The following is a 21,733-nucleotide window of genomic DNA, read 5'->3' as shown; positions in this document are numbered from 1 at the left end:
GAGGAAAGGCACAGCCCGAAACCACGGGAGGAGGGATCCCAGTGGCCGAGCAAACAGCGGTGGCAGGGAGCAGGACCCGCGAGCGTGGCTTCTGCTGCCCTGTTAATATGCAAAACACCTCGGATGACAAGGAATAGCAGCAGTGGTTAATTAGGAGCACTTCGCATTTCGTTCTCCTTCCCCGGCTCTGAAAGTGCCGTATAAGCATGAATTGCAGAACAGGGTGCTCCCGCGGGATGGAGGGAAGCAGCGCGGCCACGGATTGACGGGCCGGGATCAATTTTTGGCTGTTGCTGTGGAAGTTGCAATTCCTGCCGTCGGTGTAGGAGTGGCACACAAGCAGCGCACAGGACCAGGGTGCTGGTGGGACCCCAAGCCCACCTGCAGGCAGAAGACAGAGAAAAACCTATCCCTGGCACAATTCCCGAGCTGATTTCCAGGAGGGCAATGCTCGTGTCCCGGGAACAGGGGTGTCCTGGCAAAGGACACCCCGGTGATGCCGTCCCTCACTCCTCAAAGTGCGGGGGTTCCCCAGAGCCCGGTGGGCGATGGAAGACCCGAAACCCACCAAGGGGCACCTGCCTGGGGGTTAATTACTCTTCTTCTGTGAGAAAGGAAGATGGATAAAAGGCAAAAAACCTCCCAAACGCAGCACACCAACCTGCGCTGCCGAGGGGACCTGCCCGGGGGGCGCCGGAGCTGGGCGGGATGCCGAGGACCGCGGGGGAGGCGGCCGGGAGGAAAAAATATGTATTAAAAAGAGTGGGTTTTTTTTAAAAATATTTTTTTTTAAAGAAAAAGAAAGAATAATGATAAAAGCCGAGCCGAAGGGAGCCGAGCCGAGCCTCCCCATACCTGAGCGGGGCGCGGCGGAGGCGGAGCGGCGCTGCCTCCTCCTCCTCCTCCTCCTCCTTCTTCTCCTCCTCCTCCTGCCGCTGCCGCTCCCTTCGCTTCCCCTGCCCGCGCCCGGCCGGCCGCGGCGGGTGTAAAGGTCGGCGCGCCGGTGTGTCGGAGTGTCCGTGTGTCCGTGCGGCCGTCGGTCCGGCCGCCCGCCGCCCCCATGCCCCGCGCCTAGCGCCGCCCGCCCCGGCCATGTCCGCCGCGCAGCTCTACACCAAGGTAGGGAGCGGGGAGGGGCGCGGGGCTCGGGGCTCCTCTCCGTGCTCCGTCCGCCCCCGGGGGGGGCCGCTGCCCAGCCCCCCGCAACTTCCCCGCACCCGCCGGGACGGCGGCCGCAGGTGCGCGGGATGCGGGGCGGGCATCCCCGCGGGTCCCGGGCCTCTCCCGGGCCTCTCCCGGGCCTCTCCCGGCTCCCCGGGGTTCCACTCGCCGGGCTCTCCGCGCTGCAGGGCGGACTTCGCCCGTGGGTCGCGGCGCTGGCCTCGCCCTCCGTGCGCTCCGTCACCTGCGCGGCCGAAACTCCCCGAGCCTGCCCGGATCCCCCTGGAATTCCTCTGCCCGGCTGTGTTCCTGACCCGCGGGGAGGAGCGGGGCAAGGCGCAGCCCCCCGAATCACAGAGCCGCAGAGCAGGTGCCGTAAGCGGCCGGAACGCTTCCGCGGTGTCCGGTTTCCAGAGCCCTCCTTGTTCCACAAGTCCTGCAGGAGATCCCTTGGCAGGGGTGCGAGGGGACGCGCCCGCTCCCTCCTGGCAGCCAGGGAAGGTGACACGGCTGGTGGCCCGGCTGGCACCGCGCCCCGACGGGCCCCGCAGGGTTTGCTCCCAAAAAGTGATCGCGGGGCTAACTGCAGGCTCAGGCGCTCTTTCTTAAAGCAGAGCCCGAGGTCCGGACTAGAAAAACGCCGTTCCCACTCTGGTTTAAAATTTTCTTGTGTTGTTTTGTGTCTGTGGGACACTTGGGTAACCCCAGCCCTCGGCCAGCCCCGGCTGCGGGTGCCTCCCACACCGCCCGGGGCTCTCCGCTCCTTTTCCCGGGGAGAGGCTTGTGTCCAGCGGGATCTGTGCCGATTGAGCTGTCCCCGTGAAAGAGCTCGTCGCAGGCAGAGCGAGCTCCGCCTGGCTCGGGGCTCTCTGCTGTGGCGAGAGCGCTCTGGCTGCGCTCTGCATCCTCCGGGGCTGCTGGGGAGCAGCGCCCCGGGAATGTGCTCTGCCCGAGCCGGGCAGGGGCTCACCGGGAGCAGCGCTCGGCTTCGGAAAGGGCTCTGCCGTGTAACAGTGTCAGCATCAGCTGTTGTCATAATGAGGATTTTAGCAGCTTGGGCTCTCCCTGTGGCCGCGGCCAGCTCGTGGGGGTGCTGCCAGATTGGCACCAGGGTCACTTTCCGTCCCCCGGGCGTAACTTCGCTGCAGGTTTCTGCTTCTGTAACTCATTCTGCCGACAGCTTTTTATGTAACGCCGGGGGTTGCCACGTATCCTTTCTTTGGCTGTCGCTGCCAGGGGGATGCAGGATGAATGGAGGCTCCAGTGATCTCCTCTGGAGCTGTGGGGATTGCAGGAGCCCTGCTGGACTGAGCTGGGCTGTCTGTGAGCAGGATGACCTCCATCCTCCTCGGGAGCACTTCAAAAGCCAAGTTTGGAACATCTTTTCCCCTTGGAAGATCCGGAGAGGGGCAGGAGTAAAGCTGTGGCTAAACAGCTCTGATGTGCCGAGCATCCCTCAGGACGAGAGCATGGATGTGATGGGAAGCATCCCTGGGGAGGAGGGAGGCTGGCTCCCAGGGCTGTGCTCTCCCTGCTGATTGAAGCAACCTGGTTAATTGTTTTTTGACCTGATGAGCAGCGGTTAACCTGCGTTGTCTGCTCTGTGCTGCCTTGGTTTACATTCCTGCTGGACTGTTGTAAGCTGCCTCCTGGGGCGTTGCTTGGGACCTTGTTGCTGTCCAGGGACTTTCTGATGAGGAAGTGGTGGAGATTTGGAGGCAACCTGCGTGTGTTGTTAACCTTAGATTTATTTTTAACAACAACAAAGTTTGTTGTTGCGAGCAGGTGTTTGAGCACTGGCCCTTCTGCTGTTGCCTGTAGTTTTGCAGGAACATTCTAGGGATGCAGCTGGTTTTTTAGGTGGTGGGGCCAGGGGCTGGAGCCCACATGGGCTGTCTGTGCAGCTGAGTCACAGTGAAATTTGGGACTGTCCTGCTGGGCAGTCTGCTGCATGGGGCCTCTGTGCCAGCTCTGGCCTTTGAAGCAGCAGGAAAAATGTTTCCTGTGACTTTGAGAGTACAAGAAAAAGATCAAAGGAGGCTTAAAACCCACAACAAACACAACAGCCTGGAGGCGCTGAGCCTGGTGGTGCTGGTGGCTGACAGGTGAAGGGGGTGTGCTGGTCTGGGGTGCTGAGGAAGGTCTTGGTGCTCGCCTGCAGTCAGCTCCATGCAGGGGTGATGCCCAGGGACAGAGGTGACAGCCCAGGACAGGGGTGATGCCCAGGGGCAGAGGTGATGCCCAGGGCAGAGGTGGCTGCTCAGGGCAGGAGTGACCGTCCAGGGACAGGAGTGATGTCCAGGGACACGGTGACAGTCCAGGGTAGAGGTGACATGCCAGGGGAAGAGCTGATGCCCAGGTACAGGAGTGATGCTCAGGGGCAGAGATGGCTGCTCAGGGTAGAGGTGACAGCCCAGGTGAAGGGGTGACAGTACAGGGACAGAGGTGATGCCCAGGGACAGGGCTGACAGCTCAGGGGCAGAGGTGATGCCCAGGGGCAGAGGTGACAGCCCAGGTGAAGGGGTGACAGTCCAGGGACAGAGGAGATGCCCAGAGACAGGGCTGACAGCTCAGAGGCAGAGGTGATGCCCAGGCTAACGGGGGATGCCCAGGGTCAGGGGGGACAGCCCAGGGCAGAGGGGATGCCCAGGGGCAGAGGTGACAGCCCAGGAACAGGAGTGACAGCCCAGGGGCAGGGGTGATGCCCAGGGCAGAAGTGATGCCCAGGGCACAGGTGACAGTCCAGGGACAGAGGTGATGCCCAGAGACAGGGCTGACAGCTCAGGGGCAGAGGTGATGCCCAGGCTAAGGGGTGATGCCCAGGGTCAGGGGTGACAGCCCAGGGCAGAGGTGATGCCCAGGGGCAGAGGTGACAGCCCAGGAACAGCAGTGACAGCCCAGGGGCAGGGGTGATGCCCAGGGGCAGGGGTGACATTCCACGGGCAGGGATGATGACCAGGGAAGAGGTGATGTCCAGGGGCAGGGGTGCTGTCCAGGGGCAGGGGTGACAGCCCAGGAACAGCAGTGACAGCCCAGGGGCAGGGGTGATGCCCAGGGCAGAAGTGATGCCCAGGGCACAGGTGACAGGCCAGGGGCAGAGGTGATGCCCAGGACAGGGCTGGTGCCCAGCCCAGGGACAGAGGGGGCTGCTCAGGGGCAGGGGTGATGCCCAGGGTAGAGGTGGTGCCCAGGGGAAGGAGTGATGGCCCAGGGTGATGTCCAGGGGAAGGGGTGAGGCCTGCTGGGTCTGTGCTGGCAGGTGAGGCTGTGTGGGGGGAGCAGAGGAGGGTGAGGCGGGTGATCTGGGGTTAGTACAGCTCACCGAGAGCCTATTGATCCCACAGGTGCTGCTGTGCTAGCACAGCCACAACTGCACCTTCCTCTGAGTCATTCCTCCTCCTGCTGGAGCCAGGACGAGAGAAACTGCTGAGGAGCCACTTTGGAGCCTCCAGGTGGGAATTGTCAGGTCTCCTTCCTGCTGAACTGCAGTGGGAGCTGGTATGTGTTCTGTGGAGAGCCCTTAACTCCCATGTGGTGCCTGCAGATGGTTTTCTGGGACCTTGTGGGGACATGGAGTAGTTTTCTTGGCGTGTAAATTTGTCACCATGCTGATGAATTTGGTGTGTTGGATTGGCCTGGGGAGAACTTAGGCAGGAGAAGGATATCCTGGGAACACCAGCAGCTCTGAGTTCTGCTGCAGGCCTTCTCCACGGGATGCAGGATGCTGTGCCCCTTCAGGATCAGGAATGGCTGGTGTTTAATACCCCCATCAAGCAGGACAATCAATAACTCTGCTTAATTATGAGCGTGAGAGTAGTCCCAAAACTGCCTCAACCTTCAAGCGTGTATGACTCCACTTTGGAAAATAGTCATGGAGAGACCAGTCTGGGATTATCTGGCTGGGGATTTTATTTTGTGGCAGAATCAAACAGCAGTTGAGCAGCAGAAAAGTTCTGTGGCAGAGGATGTGACCTGGAACCAGCCTGTGCCAGGAACAGGGCAGGTGGTGGTACAGAGGATTCCAGCCTGAAAAAACCTGCCCAGGATGGTGACTCTGAGTTCTGCTGCAGGCCTTCTCCACGGGATGCAGGATGCTGTGCCCCTTCAGGATCAGGAATGGCTGGTGTTTAATACCCCCATCAAGCAGGATAATCAATAACTCTGCTTAATTATGAGCGTGAGAGTAGTCCCAAAACTGCCTCAACCTTCAAGCGTGTACGACTCCACTTTGGAAAATAGTCATGGGGAGACCAGTCTGGGATTATCTGGCTGGGGATTTTATTTTGTGGCAGAATCAAACAGCAGTTGAGCAGCAGAAAAGTTCTGTGGCAGAGGATGCGACCTGGAACCAGCCTGTGCCAGGAACAGGGCAGGTGCCTGAAAAAACCTGCCCAGGATGGTGGGCAACCAGAATTTCACCTAATGTGAGCATTGAAAAGAAACATCTTTCTAAGGCTGCTTGTGCTGGCCCGGCCACGTCCCAGATGTGCCCAGCTGCAGCGTGCCCAGGCAAAATGCTGCTGGGCAGAGGAGATTCTCAAACCCCATTTAACTGCAGGAGGGGGAAAAGGCAGATCACGAGTCTAGTGGGATCACATTTTGCTCTGTGCCCTGCCACTGGGCAGGGGGGATGGTCCAGGATACCCTATGGATGTCGCCATCGTTGTCATCACGTTTGATTTGCAGCAGTAAACCAGAAATTACAGTTGTTTGTATTCCTGATGTTTGCTATGTTGTAGGTTGAATCGCTTCCTATGACAACAACAACTGTAATTGCTGTGGCTTCTGAAGTTGTGCTCTCTTAAAGGTTCTTCTTAAAATATGTTAATTGTCCTTGTAAGTATAGCCTCTGAACCTGATGCAAAACAGTGCCTGTGCCAGGCTATGGAATAAGCTGTGTCTTTCTGCTCCTGGGCTGCTGTGCAGCTCAAGATATGCTCTTGAGAACGTCTGCAAGCTCTGGGTAAATAAGAATCCAGGGTATTTATTTTCATATTATTTTTTTCCTCTCGTTGTGCAAAGCGGCTGCTGCTTGCCAAGTGTTTTCTTATAGATTTGATGCCTTAAAAGAATCCTCTTCTAATGGCTGGTGTTGGGTACGGAAGTCGCTGGTTTTCGTTTAAAGTTGTAATAAATGAAATAGCTGGAATGAATTGGTGGTTTCTGACCCTGGGGAGAAACTTCTGAGAAGTGTGTAGATGCTGCCAGTGTGATCACTCACAGACTGAGTCAATGAATTGGCACAAACCTTCTGGCATAAAACCTTCTGAAGATTATTTATCCTGCAAGGCTCGGGGAGGATTCATCCTTAGCCTGTGCCTGTGGGCTGGTTTGGGGCTGAGGAGCAGCTGGAGAGGGGAGAGAAGATTTTCTGTGGGTTGTGTAGAACAAATTTCTGGGAATAAGGCCGGGGACAGGGAGTGTTTGGGGTTCAGTCCCAGGACATCCACAGCATGCTGCAGAGCTCCTGAACTCCTGCTGCTGCCATTGCAGCTCCTGTGAGGAAAAGCAGGTTATAGCTGAAGGTTTTTGGCTTTTTTCTTCTTTATTTTCGATGATGAGGACGTGCCTGGGTTGTACACAAAGGGCAGGGCAGCTCGGAGGCCACGCTGGGTTTTTATTTAAGGATGGGGCCGTGTCTGAGGGAGCCGGGTCCATCAGCATCCCCGGGCTCCTCCTGGTCCTGCCTCATTATGAGCTGCAGTGGCAGGGAGAAAACCACTGAAACGTAAACTCTGACTGCTCCAGCCAGCTCTCTGCAGCTTGGGATGGTGCCAAGGGCGCCGCAGCCGCCGGGGCCCCGGGCTTCCCCGCGGTGCCCCCGGAGAGAGGCGCAGCCAAGCTTTGCCAATTCACATGGCACAGAGTCATCACTGGTGCCAATTTAAGCCACTTTGTCGTGGGACTGAAATATCCTTCAGCCCACTGGGTCTGGGCCTCGTGTGGCCCCCAGGGAGGTGGGAGATTGTGGCCTGGGGGGCACTTCCCTGCCCCGACGGGCACCGAGGTCACCCCGCCTCTCCTGGCACTGAGTGGGTGCAGGGCACGCTGCTCCAGGGGCTCTGTGCTGCAAAAATAACCCCATTTTGGTCTCTGTCTGTGCAATTTTCATCTCAGTTGTGCTTTTAATAATCCCTGGGCTTGGGTCAGGCGAGCCAAGGAGCTGTGTGCAGGTGCTGGGGCACAGCCCCAGGAATGGCTCCAGCAGGGTTAATTCACTAAGTCCCAGCTCTGTGCCCTCTTGCTGGCTGGGATTGATCAGTTTTCTCGTTTAAAAAACTGTTTTTGAGAATTCCTGCCCTGATTCTGCTGCAGGGGTGTGAAACTGTGGTGTGGAAATCACAGTGCGTGCAAGCCCACGTTGCAGTGGTTTGCCAGCCCCAGGGTCAGGGGTGGGACAGCAGTGGGTGCTGTGCTGGTGCTCGTGGGATTGGGTGGGATGAGTCCTTCCTGCCCTTTCCTGCCCTGAGGAAGGAGTTTATCCGAGGTTATTTGTTGAGGAATGTATTTACAGGGGAGGATTTTTGCTTTGTTGTTCTTTCTTGCTGCCAATTACCAGGCAGAGAAGATAATGACCCTGAACGTGAACTCATGCGTCTCTTCTGGTGACCAAGAAAGAAGGCTGTGTATGTTTGTGACTGTGTTTTTACATACACATGGTTAAACTTCCCAGTATGCTGTAAAGCAGTGCAGTTCTAGGTGTGTTGGACTTTTAATTTACACACCAATTAATTTGAAGCCCTGTCCATAGAGGGAGTAATGTGCTCTCACCATGAAGGCTGTTCTTCAGGGAATCCACAGGAGTAGCCCCACTTGAGCATGAGGGTGGACTTTGGGCTTTCTGGATTAGCCACGGGTGTAATAAATGTCAGGTAACGAGGTGAAGCTCTGAGCTGGGTGTTTTTGTGTGGTGCTGTTCTGGATCTTTGACCCCTCCTGCACACAGAGGTGTTTGGTGGTGGTTAAAGGAACATCAGAGCCAGCTGCAATCCAGGCCAGGAAAGTGACTGCTGTTATTGAACCTCGAGCTGTGGCAGACGCCTGAAATGTCTGCAGAACACTTGAGGGAAGAATTTGCTGCTTATCAAAACTGAAAAAAATTCCCTGGGAGCTTTCTGTGTCTCGAGCTGGCTGTAAAGCTTTGCCCTCATACGCCTCTGGCCTGCTCTAAGACATGTCCTGTGGGGTTGGGTTGGGTTTTGGCTTTAGCCTGAACCTTCAGATATGAGCAGGGACCTGTCTAGGGATGGTGGCAGGGCTGGGAAGGGCCAGGCCTGGTGGGTGGTGGGCTTCACGTGGCTTTCCTCAGGGAACACTCTTTAATGTGTTGTCTGGGTCATGGTGGACTCACCAGTTGTACTAGTGAAGCTTTGGAGGGTTTGGCATTTCTGCCCTTTGCCTTTCCTGTGGAATCCAGCGGGTTTGGAGAAGAGCATCCCTACAGGGAAGAGCCTGCAGCCTGGCAATGTGAGACTCTCTCCAGCCGTGCTCTCCTTTTGTCCTTGGTTTGTCCATGTCTGAAGCCCTCTCTGGCTGACCAAAACCTGGGAATGCCTTAAACCTGTCCAGGCAGGGACTGTGGGACTGCAGGAGCAGCACAGGTCTGCAGTTGAAGAAGACAGTCTAAAAAGAACACAGTCTGTTGTTCTTTTTCAGGTTTCATTATTAGTTTCCCCCTCCCTGGGGAGTTTTCAGTGGCAGTGGCTTGGAGCGCCCTGTGTTTGTGCCCAGGAAATTCAGCAGACTCAGCAGAGCTGTAACCCCCTGGCTGCCCTCCCTCCCTCTCTCTGTCACTGTTGTGACCCTGCTCACCTCCTCCTCAGCCCACAGCCCTCAGCTCCCTCTCTCCACGTTCCCACACGGGCACTGTGGTGGCACCACTGGGGTGGCTTTGCCTCCTCTGGCTGCTCCAGGGGCTCGGTGCTTCCATGGATCCTCAGCGGGAGATGTGTGCTGTGCATGGAATCCCAGGAAGGTTTGGGCTGGCAGGGACTTCAAGGATCACCCAGTGTCACCCCCTGCCATGGCAGGGACACCTTCCCCTGTCCCAGGTCCAACGTGGCCTGGGACACTTCCAGGGATCCAGGGGCAGCCTACACCTCTGGGAAACCCGCGTCCATTCTGACTTTTGGGTATTTCTCTTACAAAAGCCCTTACACCCAGCCGATGCAGAGCCTCCCCTTCCCGTGAGTCACTGCCCAGGCTCCCTGCTGGAAATGTCACAGCGTGAGAGGTGCTGCCAGGGTGTGCTAACCACCACTCACAGCCTGCTGGGAGCAGGATGGCTTGCGGGTGAATCACGGCCACTACCCGCCACAACAGCATGTTGCACCTCAGGGATGTGGCCCAGCCAGCCGCTGCTCTTCAAAGGGGAAAAAAAGACCCTTCAAGTATTCAAAGACGGCTTTTTAAACATCATGGGCATGTCTGGATTTTGCTGGAAGCCCCACGGGGTGGTTTCAGGTGGCACAGGCAAACCTACAGCTGCCAAAGCAGGCTGGGTGTGAGCAAGCACCTGGGGCTGCTGACACGTGTGCTAGAAGTGAGCATTGAAAAGGGCTTTAAAAGAAAATAGGAGTAAAAAAATGTCTGATCCCCGTGCCTGCTGAGGAGCTGCACCCCAGGCCAGCACGGTTGGTGTGAGCACATCTCAAGGCAGCCAGTGGATGCCAAGATGCTGAGATGATAGGAGGTGTAATTTCCAATCTAATTAAGCTGAGTAACTCCTTGTGGATTGATGCTGCTCAATTGCTGTGAGCTCTGGGAAGGTGGGTGCTGTGGGTATGGCTGCTCCTTGCCCTGGGCAGGGCGTGGGGCTCGTTCAGGGACACTCAGTCTCCTGTTGTGGGGAGCTGGAGGTGGGTTTCACAGAAGGTTCTGCTCCAGAGCAGGAGGTGGGTGTGGGAATACTGCTGTGGCTCTTGCCAGCCCTTCCCACAGCTGTGGGCTGCCTGCTTGTTGCCCATCTGATTCCCCTTTCACCCCATGTTCAGTGGTAGGGAACAAAATAATGAAAGAAATTGGAGAAAAAGAGCTGCCTACCCAGAGCTTGGTCAGTGTCTCTTGTGCTGTCTCTTTGGTTCCTTCCAAGGCCAGGTGAGGCAGGAAAGTGATTCTCTGCTGGGTTAGACTGTGGACTCCTGCACTGTCCTCTTGCAGGTGATGGTACCAAGGCTCGTTCTAGCTGAAGCAAGACCTGCAGCAGCACAGGAGAGCTCTCAGGGAAGGCAGGGTGAGCTGTGAGCATCTCACCTGTGGGCTGTGCAGAGCTGCCCCAGGGCTGTCTGCAGGGCCTCCCTGCCCCTCGGAGCTGGGGTTTTCCCCCGTGTCCTTCGGGGAGCAGAGGTCCCCGGGTGACAGCCCTGCCCTTGGCCCTCCTGCAGCACACACCTCGTGGCCCTGCCCGGAGAGAAGCAGCTCCTGGAAGCACCAGGTCTGAAATCTGTTGCTCCCCCTTCCTTCAGCTTGTTTTCTCTCTCCTTCTGCTTTCCAAAGCCTTTGTTTTTGTTCGGAGCCTGCCCCAGCAAGGAGATGAGCTGCTCCTCCCTGTGCAGAGTGAAGGAAGCTCTGGTGCTTTGCCTGCCCTGTCGCAGGGGATGGAGGCAGAACTGCTAAATAAAACACCTCATTTAAAAACAGGCAAGAGGGAAGGAGGAAACCCGGGGTGTCCTGAGCGTGCAGGTCTCCACTGCGCAGCTCTGAGGGTTAGAGGGCTGCTGCTGCTGCGGGTGCAGCCGCTGCCAGGCAGGGCTGTGGAATTCAGCCCCGGGGCAGCTGCTGCTGCCCGGCCCCGCTCCTCAGAGCTGCTCTGAAGCCTCGTGTGCTCCTGCCGTGCCAAAATAAACTCGGAGTCGAGGCTGTCAGAGCTAATCTTCATCTCGCTGCACTTTGCCCCGGCCGCTGCTGCTGCGGTGAGGGATGGCAGTGCTGGCACACTCCCTGGCATTTGGGGAGTCCTGGGGACTGTCCCCATGGTCCCCGCTGGTCACCAGGAGTGCTGCCCAGCTTGGAGCAACCTGCACTGCCTGCTTGGCCACCAGGGTGGGCCTGACCCAGCCTTGGAAACAAAACCTGACTGAATTTCCCCTCCAGCCCTCCGCGCTGGAGAAGGTGGGCATGGCTGAGGCTGCTCCAGGCTGGGACTTGGCAGTCCCCAAACACCAGCTGCAGGCGGGCTTTTCCTCCCCAGGCACTGCTCTACCCAAAATACGGGGTTGCATCCCAAAGTCCACCACCTGGCACTTGAAACAGTGTTCTCACCCAAGTGGAATCTCCCTGGGGCCCCTCTTTTTTCTTTTTTAATACGGATTTCTGCACCACGCACCTTTTATCTTCGGATAAAAAGCCAGTTCTCAGAAACAGAATATTCTGTTTTTCAATGCCAAAAGGTCTGTAGGCTCTGTCCCTCTCTCTCTTTTTAAAATATTATTTTAATTTATTACTCTTTTTTTTTTTTTGGACTGAAAAAAGTGCTGTCTCCTGCCAGCCTTTGCTCTGGTGCAAAGTTTCAGCACTGGGGGGTCACGTGAGGTAAATCAGCAGAATACAACCCCTGCTGTTATTGACTAAACTTTGCCCAGATCTCACCTAATCACCAGCCTGGCACGCATTTAAGAGCTCCAGCTCTTTTCCTGTGAGGAGAGAGCTCAGCCCCACACCAGCACTGGAGCAGCCCTTGGATCCTTCCAGGGTCCTGGCATCCTTCTGCTTCAAAGGGTGATTTATTTTTTTTTAACCCTTTGGATATAACTCATGCCTGAGCGATTTCTTGCTGTTACATCCCAGTTATTAAACGGTATTTTCTTTTTCTGGGGTAGCAGGTTTACTGCTTTTTTGCTTTTTTTTCCCCCTCCTTATTTTTCAGTCATTTGAGAGGCATTGCCCAAATTTAGGCTGTTATTAACTCCCAGCAGGATGGCTTTTGGTGTCCCTGTGTGAAGAGCAGGCTGGATGTTGTGGCTGATAGAAAATCTCCTGTGTGCACAAGTGTTTTAACTATGGGACCACTCAGCTCACAATTAGTGAGGTTTCATCCTCCTAGCAGCTCTGAAGGCCATTTCTTGTCTCTCCACTTTCAATCCTAAGGGCTGAATGTTTCCAAAGGAGAAACCTTCCAACAAAACGATTTAATTTCCCTGGGTAACATTTTGGGCACAATCTGCTGGCGACTCTTTTATCTGGCGTGCCATCTCTAGGCTTATAACCCTCTTTGATGTGGCTCATTCAGGGGAAAAATGGCATTACACACTACCTCAATCATTCAGATGTCAGAGAGGAGATTGCATTTGACTAATCGGGGGAAATTTGGGAAGATTTAGTAATGCCAGGAGACATGACCCACTTCCAGTTAAACGCTTTTCAGACAATAGGGGTTGTGCTAGCTGGTGGGGGAGGGAGAAACACTCACAGAGTAGAAAAAATTAATGGTTACTTATAATTTTAAATTTTGTTGTGCTGACCCTTTCCTAGGTTCAGGATGTGCTTGCTTTCTTTTTCTGTTTACTTTTTTTTTTTTTTTTTCCCCTGAGGAAAATATAACACAGACACTGGCTGGTTTTCAACTGATGTGTTCTCTGGAGGTGGCCATGGGTTCCTGTCACCTTTGGTGTGGCTGGGGGTGTTGGGAGCTGTGGTCCAGCGTGGTGTGGCTCTGCTCCAGCTGCGGGTGACCGGCAGCGCCTGGGTCTGTGGGATGTGGTGTGGGAATGGATTTTGGCTGCCCCAGCTCAGGAGGGATGCTCACCTTGAGTGCATAAAGAATATGAGTCCACCAAGCGAGATTCCAGTGTTTTTCTCGTGCTCCAAACCTTCAGAGCTGCTCATTCCTCATCCTACGAGTGTCTGGCCAAAACCAAACAGAAACTGCAGAGGTGCAGCTCTGTGATGTTGTAAAGCTGCGAGACAGCCAAACCTGAGTTTGTAGTGTATAAACTTTTACTTCAAAGGCAACAAAGGAGAACATTCTTTTAAGAGGTAACTCCATAAATTTTGGCGCTGCAAGTTCTGTCAAGCAGCTTGTGGCTGTTGCTTTGTGCAAGGTTTTATCTTTGCAGCCATGTGAGCTGAGCAAAAGCAACCTACTCTGCTTAAAGCTTATTAAACCCCTTATTAAAAATAGTTCTGTAATCCTTCTGGAGTATGGCAACCACACTCCAACGTGGCCTCAGTTCCACGCTGCTGCTAAATTCAGGTTGTGGCAATGTGCAAGGTGCTGCTGAGATGCAGACACACAATATTGGAGTGAATGTCCAACATGATGGAGAGCCCACCTGGAAAGGGGAAGAGGAGCTGTGCTTCATGGGCAGCGTTTTGGGGCAAAAAATCCACTCTGGGGATGTGCTGGAACTGCTGCTGGTTTCTGGAAGGGGGTCCAAGTCTTGAATCTCAAACAACAATTGTTGTTGTTTTCACTTTTGTGTGATCATTCAGGTGTAGGTGTTTTCTAATCCTCTGCTTTTGCCTGCAGCCAGCATTCCACTGCTCTCCATCCACAGGATACAATCCACTCTGGTTTTCTGAGCTGGTCCCCAAAAGCTGCTCTTTGAAGGGCCACATTATACTATAACTCGAAGCTTAGAAATAAACTTCAAGTATCTTCACTGAGCAAGTTATCACCTTCCTCTGGTTAAAATCTTGTTTCTTCTGCCTTCAAGCCTCAGAGCCAGTAGACTGGCATGTTTGGGATGCATCCTTGTTGATAAATGCTGCTTTCACGTGCAGTTACAGAGATGGCTGGAAGAGACATAGCCCTGACGCTTGTCTAGATAAATTAATTTCCTCTGCGCACACCTCTGGGTGCCTGAGTTGGTCACTGGGGGCTCTGGACTCCGAGTTGCCCCTGTGGTCCATGGTGGCTCAGGAGGAATTTCTGCAGCTTTAGCAGCGGGTGCTGGATGCCCAGAGCTGCTGTGAGGTGTGGGGGGCTCTGGAGCCATGGCCAGGCTCGGGCTGGGCAGCAGGGTTGCCTCCCTTAACCCTCCCTGCTCACTCTCACCTGCCTGGGAGGCGGCTGGAAAGCTGGGAACAGCTGGAATGTACCTGGGATCTGGGCAAACCTGTCCTGGCGTGAGGCTGAACTTCAATACAGTTAATTTGTCTGGGAAGGGAAAAGGCCAGTTTGGAAGGACTTGGCTTCTCTCCTCCTGCTCACACAAAACAAATGTAATTTTTCAAGTCAGGGCAGAGCACATCAGTGCAGAGCTGAACCAGAGCTCATGTTTTGAAAGCTGAAGAGCTTTTGAAACACCCCAGCAGATGGAAGAGGCCCTGGCTGCATCTGCCTTACCTGCTTTAACCCCATAAACAGCGCTGACCCTTGTCTCTTACAGGCTTTGTGCATAATTTACGTCTGGTTTGAAAGTTGTCTGCTCTGTTAACACACTTGTCCATGACTGGTGCTGGGAGGAGTCTCCTGGCAGCTGCAGTGCCCCTGCCCAGGGCCTGTGCTCGATGGCCGAGGTGCATTAAGGAGGTTTGAGCTGTGGGATGGAAGCAGGCAGGGTAAAAACAGAGACATGGCTTTTCCCACCCTTGGTTTGAGAGCTTAGGGGAAGCTGAGGCCACTGTGTGAGTTCTGTGCTCTGGCAATAACCCAGCAAGTGCTGTGTCCTTGGTGCCACAAACCCAGGCTGGGCTGAGTGTGGGTGTGCAAATGCAGCATCCCTGAGTGTCTGCAGGCTTGCAGTGACACCTGGACATGCTGGTGGCCCTCTGCAGGGGCTGTGTGTCCTGTCAACAGCCAAACACTGCTGGGGTGATGTCGTGTGTCCCTCCCAGCTGGGGCCTGGGTGCTCTGTGAGGATGCTCTGAGCCCCCCGAGCTGCCTGCGTGGGGTCAGCAGCTGCTGAACCCTCTGCTTGTGTCCAACATCCCTTCCACATGCTCACAAAACCCCCCCACTCTGGGGGATTTAAACAGTTTTTGGGGATGTCTCCTGCATTTTATTCCTGCAGACTGTGTGTAAGACACTGGGGATAAATTTGCTGCAGCAATAAAACACAGGTTAGGAGTGACAATGATATTAACTGTGGCAGTCTGTCTCACTACCAGAGCAGCCCCTAGCCTCTTCAGTCTTGTGATGAGGGGAGATTTGTGGCTTATTTTTCCCTGTGTCAGTGCAAAATGAGATGTGGGCTTTCTCCTGCACATGAAAATCCTGAAAGAAGTGTTGGAGGAGCAGGGAAATTCCAGCTTTCCCAGACAGTGTTCCTGGCTGGAAACAGGCTGTGGGGATGCTGAGGTTTGCTGGCTTCCTTTGAAACAAAGCCCAGGTCTTTGTCAGTGCTTTGCTGGTAGATGGACAGAGGGGAAACCTCCTCTCTGAACGGGCTGAAATGCCTTTTGAGCAGGTTAAACTGCTTTCCTGTGAAAAGAGCTTTTGTGGAAACCAGTCCCTTGGGATTCCTCCCTGGGACATCAGTGCTGGCATCGGGAGCCGGCTTTGTGGATGTGCTGGTGGCAGCCAGGCTGTGCCCAGATCCTGCACTGCTGGGCCATCAGTGCTGTCCTTGCAGACCTGGCAAGGACCGGGGACCTGTCGTGTCCTGAACGAGGTGGCTTCACTGAAATGCGTCAGTCTGGAGCTCAGATCCACAATCCTACAGCTGGAAGTGCCAGCAACTGAAGGAGCATGGGAATCTGGGGCTCCTGCAGACCCTCTGTGGGGAAATCCCACAGAAGTATCCCACAGAATCACAGAAGGGTTTGGGTGGGAAAGACCTTTCAGATCATCCAGATCCATGGGAAGGGACACCTCCCACTGCCCTAGGCTGCTCCCAGCCCCGTCCAGCCTGGCCTTGGGCACTGCCAGGGATCCAGGGGCAGCCACAGCTGCTCTGGGCACCCTGGGCCAGGGCCTGCCCACCCTCCCAGCCACCAATTCCTGCCCAACATCCCAAAATCTGCCTCTGCAGTGATTGAAGTCAGTGACTGAAGCTCCAGGGAAATTCCGGAGGGAGGGAGGTGAGCCCTGGGCTGAGCTGGGCTGCTCTGCAGGGCTGCTGGGTGTGTGGCTCTGCTCTGCTTGGCAGGTGGCTTTCCAGCCTGATGCAGGGGACATCCTGCCGCTGGAAGTGACCCCGATTTGCAAATACAACACAGGGAGGATGGGGAGAGGAGGGGAAAGCAAATATTTGCCTTTCTGTGGCTGAATCCATCTCGCTGATGCTCTGATAGCTCCCGCTCCTCTCACACTCCAGTCTCTGCTCTTACTAGAGTATTTTTGTTTATGCAAAGTGGGTCTTACCTCCACTGTAGCTGGGCATTGGAGGCTGTGCTGTGGCAGTGCCTTTGGTAATGCCCTGATAAGGGCTCGCTGCCCCTGGCGGGGAGCAGGAAAGCCAGCCTTGCTGCCTGAGCAGGGAGCAGAAGGTGAGAGGTGCCACAGGGAGGAGGGACACTGAAACACTGGCAGAGGCTGGTTTGGTGTCTGGGGTGAAGAGGGCTTGGATGGCAGCTCTGCATGACAACAGCACCATGCCAAACCAGGAATTTTATTTTTTTCTTAATTAAGTGTCTGAGAGAACTTGTTGGAAAGTTTGCAGCAGCCTCCAGTTTTCCCCCAGTGTGGGATGGAAGGTGGAGCAGCTGTGAGGGGACACGAGCTGCTCCACATCTCTGCTTTTCCAGATCACATCCCCTTTGGACAGGGTCCCACATCCCTGGGGCATCCATCCACGAGTGTGCATGGCCTCTTCTGATGCCTTTGGATGCTGGGGAAAATTCCTTTGTGGAAAGGGCTGGCCCAGCTGCCCAGGGCACTGGTGCAGCACCCATCCCTGCAGGGATTTAGGAGGTGTGTGGATGTGGCACTTGGGGACATGGGGCAGTGGTGGCCTGGGCAGTGCTGGGAACCACTGGAATTGGTGGTCTGAGGGCTTTTCCAGCCCAGAGATTCCGGGCTGTGTGGTCTGGTGCCCTGTGGGACAGGGTGGTGCTGTGGGATGCCATGAGGGCAGTGACTGGGGCCAGTGAGTTCAGCTGTGCCTGCCCAACCACTGACCCCTGCAGCCTGAAGGGACTCAGCTGCTGGGACTGAGTGTTTTGTCAGAAAAGGCAGAAACCTTTGGTCTTGCACATTCCGAACTGGGAACTCAGCATGGTTGGCAAAAGCTTCACTTTTACAATTAAATAAACTTGAATAATGTAAAGTTTATCCAATTTAGTTTCTTCTTCTTAATTTTATTCATCTACCTGACAAAGCACGAGGTCATCCTTTAGAGGAGAGAGAAAAGTGGCAGAGCAGTGTTTGGTAGAGGTGGATTTGAGTTACTCTTTAGCCCTAATTTGAGTGAGCTCATGACTTGTCTCCATGTACTCTGAAACTGCTGTAACTTCAAGATGTATTGTTATTTCTTTTGCTGCTTCTCTAGTTAATAACAAATTATTATATAAAATTATATATATATATTTACATATTTATAATATATAAAAAGAAAATTATAAAATATAAAAATATAAATAGATAAATAAAGTATAAAATACATCTTTAAAAATTATATGTTTTTATATATATATAAAATATATATAAATATATAAAATTATATATAAAAACAAACTCACAGCTGGGGCAGCCACCCTTCCAGAGGGAAGAGACAACCTTGGATTTGCCTGACTCTTCTGGGGACATGGCTAGATCAGGGAAAAAAAAAAAAATCAAAATTCAAACCAGAAGGTGAAGGCTAGAAAGGATACATTTTGTGGTGGTGATTTTTGTTTTGGTTGGTTTGTTATTTTTTTGTTTGGTTGGGGTTTTTTCCGTTTTGTTTTTGGTTATTGTTGTTGCTTGGTTTTCTTTTTCTTTTTTTTTTTTTTTTTTTTAAAGTAGGTTCAGGTGCCCCTCTTGTCACCATTTTCCCACTTGGGCAGGCTTCTGCATGTTGTTCCCCTTCCCTGAGCCCTTCCTGCAGACCACAAATGCTGCTTTGCCAAAGGCACCACCTCCCAAATCACCTTCTGAGGTTCAAAATTCAGGGGTTGATGGAGATTTTCCTTCCTGCATCCTTCCTCATTCAAGCTTTTATCTCCCCTACCCTTGTGGGAGGAGGTTGGATGTGGGATTTAGGGGATGCTTTTCCATGGAGTTGCTGTGTGGTGTAAGAGGAGGCTGCAGGATACGAGTGCAGGAACATCTGGAGAGCCAAAATCTCAGAATTTCGGCTGGACAGCTAAAACTGTGAGGGAACGAGAAGGAAAACAGCTGACTGTCCAGCCACGCTGTGCCTTGCATTTCATGTATTAAAAAGAAAACAGTGTTAGCTCAGCAATTCCTAAATCTTGCTGATTTATTTAACAGGAGGAAGAGACAGAGCCTGTGCCTGAACATGGAGTAGCTCATGACACAAGTGCTCCTCCCAGATCTTGTGTAGGAACAGCTTGGGAGCAGCAGAGCCAGTGCAAATCACATCCCCAAATACCTGGAAACCGCTGCAAGAAAGAAATTTAGGAAGAAGTTCTTCCCTGGGAGGGTGGGCAGGCCCTGGCCCAGGGTGCCCAGAGCAGCTGTGGCTGCCCCTGGATCCCTGGCAGTGCCCAAGGACAGGGCTTGGAGCAGCCTGGGACAGTGGAAGGTGTCCCTGCCATGGCAGGGGGTGGCACTGTGTCCCTCCCCACCCAAACCATTCTCCCATTTTATGGAAATACAGAAGAAGTGGTTTCCTCCTTTCCTCTGCCCTCCCATTCCTCAGCAGCTGGGAGTGTCTGAGTGTTCACTGCTCCAGTTACTTTAATTGAACATATTTATTCCAGCTTTGTGTCCTGATCACTGGGGCTGTTCTCCAGGTGTCTAATGTCTCCTTTCTAACAGACCTTGTTGCTGGAATTTTTTAATTACCTCTGGTAAAACGCTGCTTGTTGAAATCCCTGGTGATCAATTTGTTTTCCTTCAGTTGCTCAGCAATGAAAAGGATGCAGAGGTAGCCCCAGGGGTCTTCCCAGCATAACCCTCTTGCTGGAAAATGCTGAAAAATGTCCTGTAACTTTAAGTCAAACCCCTTTGAATTGGCCACGCCTGAGTGATGTTCCAAGAGGGCGAGTTCTGGAGATGTGAGGGGTTACTGTGCAGGTTGATTAATCCAATTACTTCTTTTGAATAAGGTCAACAGTCCAGCCTGGTGGAGAGGCTGCACTGCAGTTAATGGTGGATTTTGGTGCTGTTTGGGTACAGTGGTGCCCAGTGGGGAGGATGGCTGAGCTCTGCAGGGTGGGGGACGTGGGGTACCCTGGATTTTGGGAGAAGCCGGTGACAATCCCAAATGCCTCTGGTGCCACCGCAGCTACAGCCAAGCAGCAGACACTGTTTAAACATCTCCAGCCCTGCAGTCCCCTGGCTGCATCCCTGCACCCCAGAGGCAGGCTCCTCCCAGGACCATTTTCATCTAAAATCATCTAACCTGGGGGTGGTCACTGCCCTGGGAAGTGAATGTACTTGTAAATTTCCCTACAGCATCACAGGGCTGCATAACAGAGAGAGGACTCTGAAAACCCAAGGGGAAAAGGCCATTTTTGGCTATTTAATTAAACCCAAGGCTGTTAATTTTAACTGTTCATTACCAGTCAGCTGTAAATGGTGTATATTGAGCATGTTTTGGATCCACCTTATGCTCACCAAGGAATGGTGAACTGACATGGATTTCGGATGTAAAAAGGGACAGTGAAGGCAAGGTTACATCACATCACTCATAAACATCACTGCTAAAGGTTTTGATTAATTGAGAATTGCAGGGGAGAAGGGTAATTAATGCCAATCAAGAGGGATTTGCAGAAAGTAGCCTGGAAGGATTTCACTCTTGCAGTATGACAAGCTGTTTGCTGAAAGTCATGCTATGGGGACACTTGGCCCCTGCATGGGGTTTTTGGTTAAAAGGGGCAAAACCCAAGTCTGTAAAACCCCAATAACCCTTATTCTAACTAAAAATGTTGTCTGCATGGCTGAGCTGTGTGTGAAAGGCTCATCCTGCATCAAGGATTTTTTCATGATCCTGTGCAATGTGGGAATTTTTAATCAGTCACTTGCAAGGAGAGGTGAGGAGTCCAGAGGAGCTGATGTGGCTGGGTGGTGCTGGGGTGTGGCCAGGAGCACCCCTGGGTGCTGGAGCAGGCAGAGAAAGGGGTGCTGAGCTCCCTGCTCCAGGATGCTGATGCCCACTCTCATTTGAGATCTCTCTTCCAGGGAGATCTCAAATGAAGTCGAGTTACCTGTGTTGGCTTTATTGCCAGATTTTTGTACTGCCCGGGGACTCTGCAGAGATTTTGGGGGCTTGCAGAGCATCCCTCTTTCTGGCAGGGGCTGGACAGTGGTGGTGAGCAGATGGGAAGCGTTTGCAGGGCTGAGCCAGGCCTGACAGAAGAGAAGCTTGGTGCTTTTGTGGGGCAGCATGGATGGACCCTGGGAGCTGGGGAGGGGGCTCGCAGCAGCTCTCTGGCTGCTGGCACCTGAAATAAATTGGGCAGGAGACCTTTCTTCTTTTTTAATGCCTTTATTAAAAATCAGCTCAGATGGGGAGAACCGATGGTCACTCCCATGCTGCTGCTGCTCCCAGGAATGGCACAGAGGAGGAGGATGATGATGATGATGATGCAGCTGTGTCTGCTGGTATGCAGGCAGAGCTGGGGCTTCCATCCTCAGCAGAGCACCAGGAGATTCCAGTTTTTCAGTTTGACATTCGAGGTCCTCTTTCTAGCCAACATCCTTGAGGTCAGGGTGAGAGGTAAAAAGGATCTTGGCAGACACTGGATTCAGTTCCTCACCTTTAGACATCACTTAGATCTCTTAATTCCGTGGTGGCACATTGTTTTAGGGGTTTTTCTTGCTACTAGCTTTGATGTCACCCCCCCTTCACAGTCCCAGGTGTCATTTTCCACAAAGCAGCAGGGGGTTACCCGAGGAAGAGGGATTTCTAACCATCAACAACAGGCAATTAAAGAAAAACTATTAACAACAGGTGATTACATGAAGTTATTAACAACAAATTGTTAAAACTCCAACTTAGCAGCAATTAGTTTAACTTGCTAACTCTGCAACTTAAAAAAAATGGACAACTTTTCTACTCATAACAGCATCTCTTGGAGCTGCTCTAATCCTGGTGAACACCAAGTTCTGGAGGGCTTTGCAGGGTTAGCACACGCTGTAACTCCGGGCTCAGCCCTGCAGAGGGAAGAGCCCTGCCTTGCACGCCGTGTCTCACCAGGCTGCTCCCAGCCCTGGCAGTGCTGCTTTGGAGCCTCCCAGGGCAAAGGGCTGCTGACCCTGCCTTTGGTTTTGTTCCATTTTAAAGGGTAGAGAAGCAAAGTGAAACCAGAAGTTGCTGCACTGCCAGGAGCAAATTGTGGTGTCACAGCCCACGAGGCAGTGGCTCCCCACCCAGGGATGAACACCAGATTTTTTGCCCCAGGTGAACACCAGATTGTTTGTTTGCACTGTCCCAAAGCACCTGGGGCTTTACCTGCTTCTGCAGCATCTGATGACTTACTGGAAGAGGAATTTTGCAGCCAGAGCAGGGCTGTGTGTGCACTCAAGACCTTGACGCTGAACTTGTCACTCTTAATTAAACCCGCAGTAACGAGCGACGCGGAG

General features: G+C 53.5%; 1 protein-coding gene across 3 annotated transcripts in view; it reads left to right on the top strand.

Annotated features, from left to right (window-relative positions):
* Positions 1 to 936: 936 nt before the first annotated feature.
* The window catches only part of MYO5B (myosin VB), a 149,159-nt gene continuing 128,362 nt past the window's right edge, over positions 937 to 21,733 (top strand). For all 3 annotated transcript variants that reach the window (XM_039733359.1, XM_039733357.1, XM_039733358.1), the window contains exon 1: positions 937 to 1,119. In XM_039733359.1, the coding sequence (XP_039589293.1) occupies positions 1,093 to 1,119 (27 nt within the window). In that variant the 5' untranslated portion in view covers positions 937 to 1,092. The remainder of the gene's footprint in view (positions 1,120 to 21,733) is intronic.

Source organism: Passer montanus, unplaced genomic scaffold, assembly GCF_014805655.1.
Source record: "Passer montanus isolate IOZ18808 unplaced genomic scaffold, ASM1480565v1 scaffold86, whole genome shotgun sequence".
In the NCBI taxonomy this organism is placed as follows: domain Eukaryota; kingdom Metazoa; phylum Chordata; class Aves; order Passeriformes; family Passeridae; genus Passer; species Passer montanus.
Note: the sequence above shows the minus strand (reverse complement) of the source record. Positions and strands in the feature narration are given on the sequence as shown.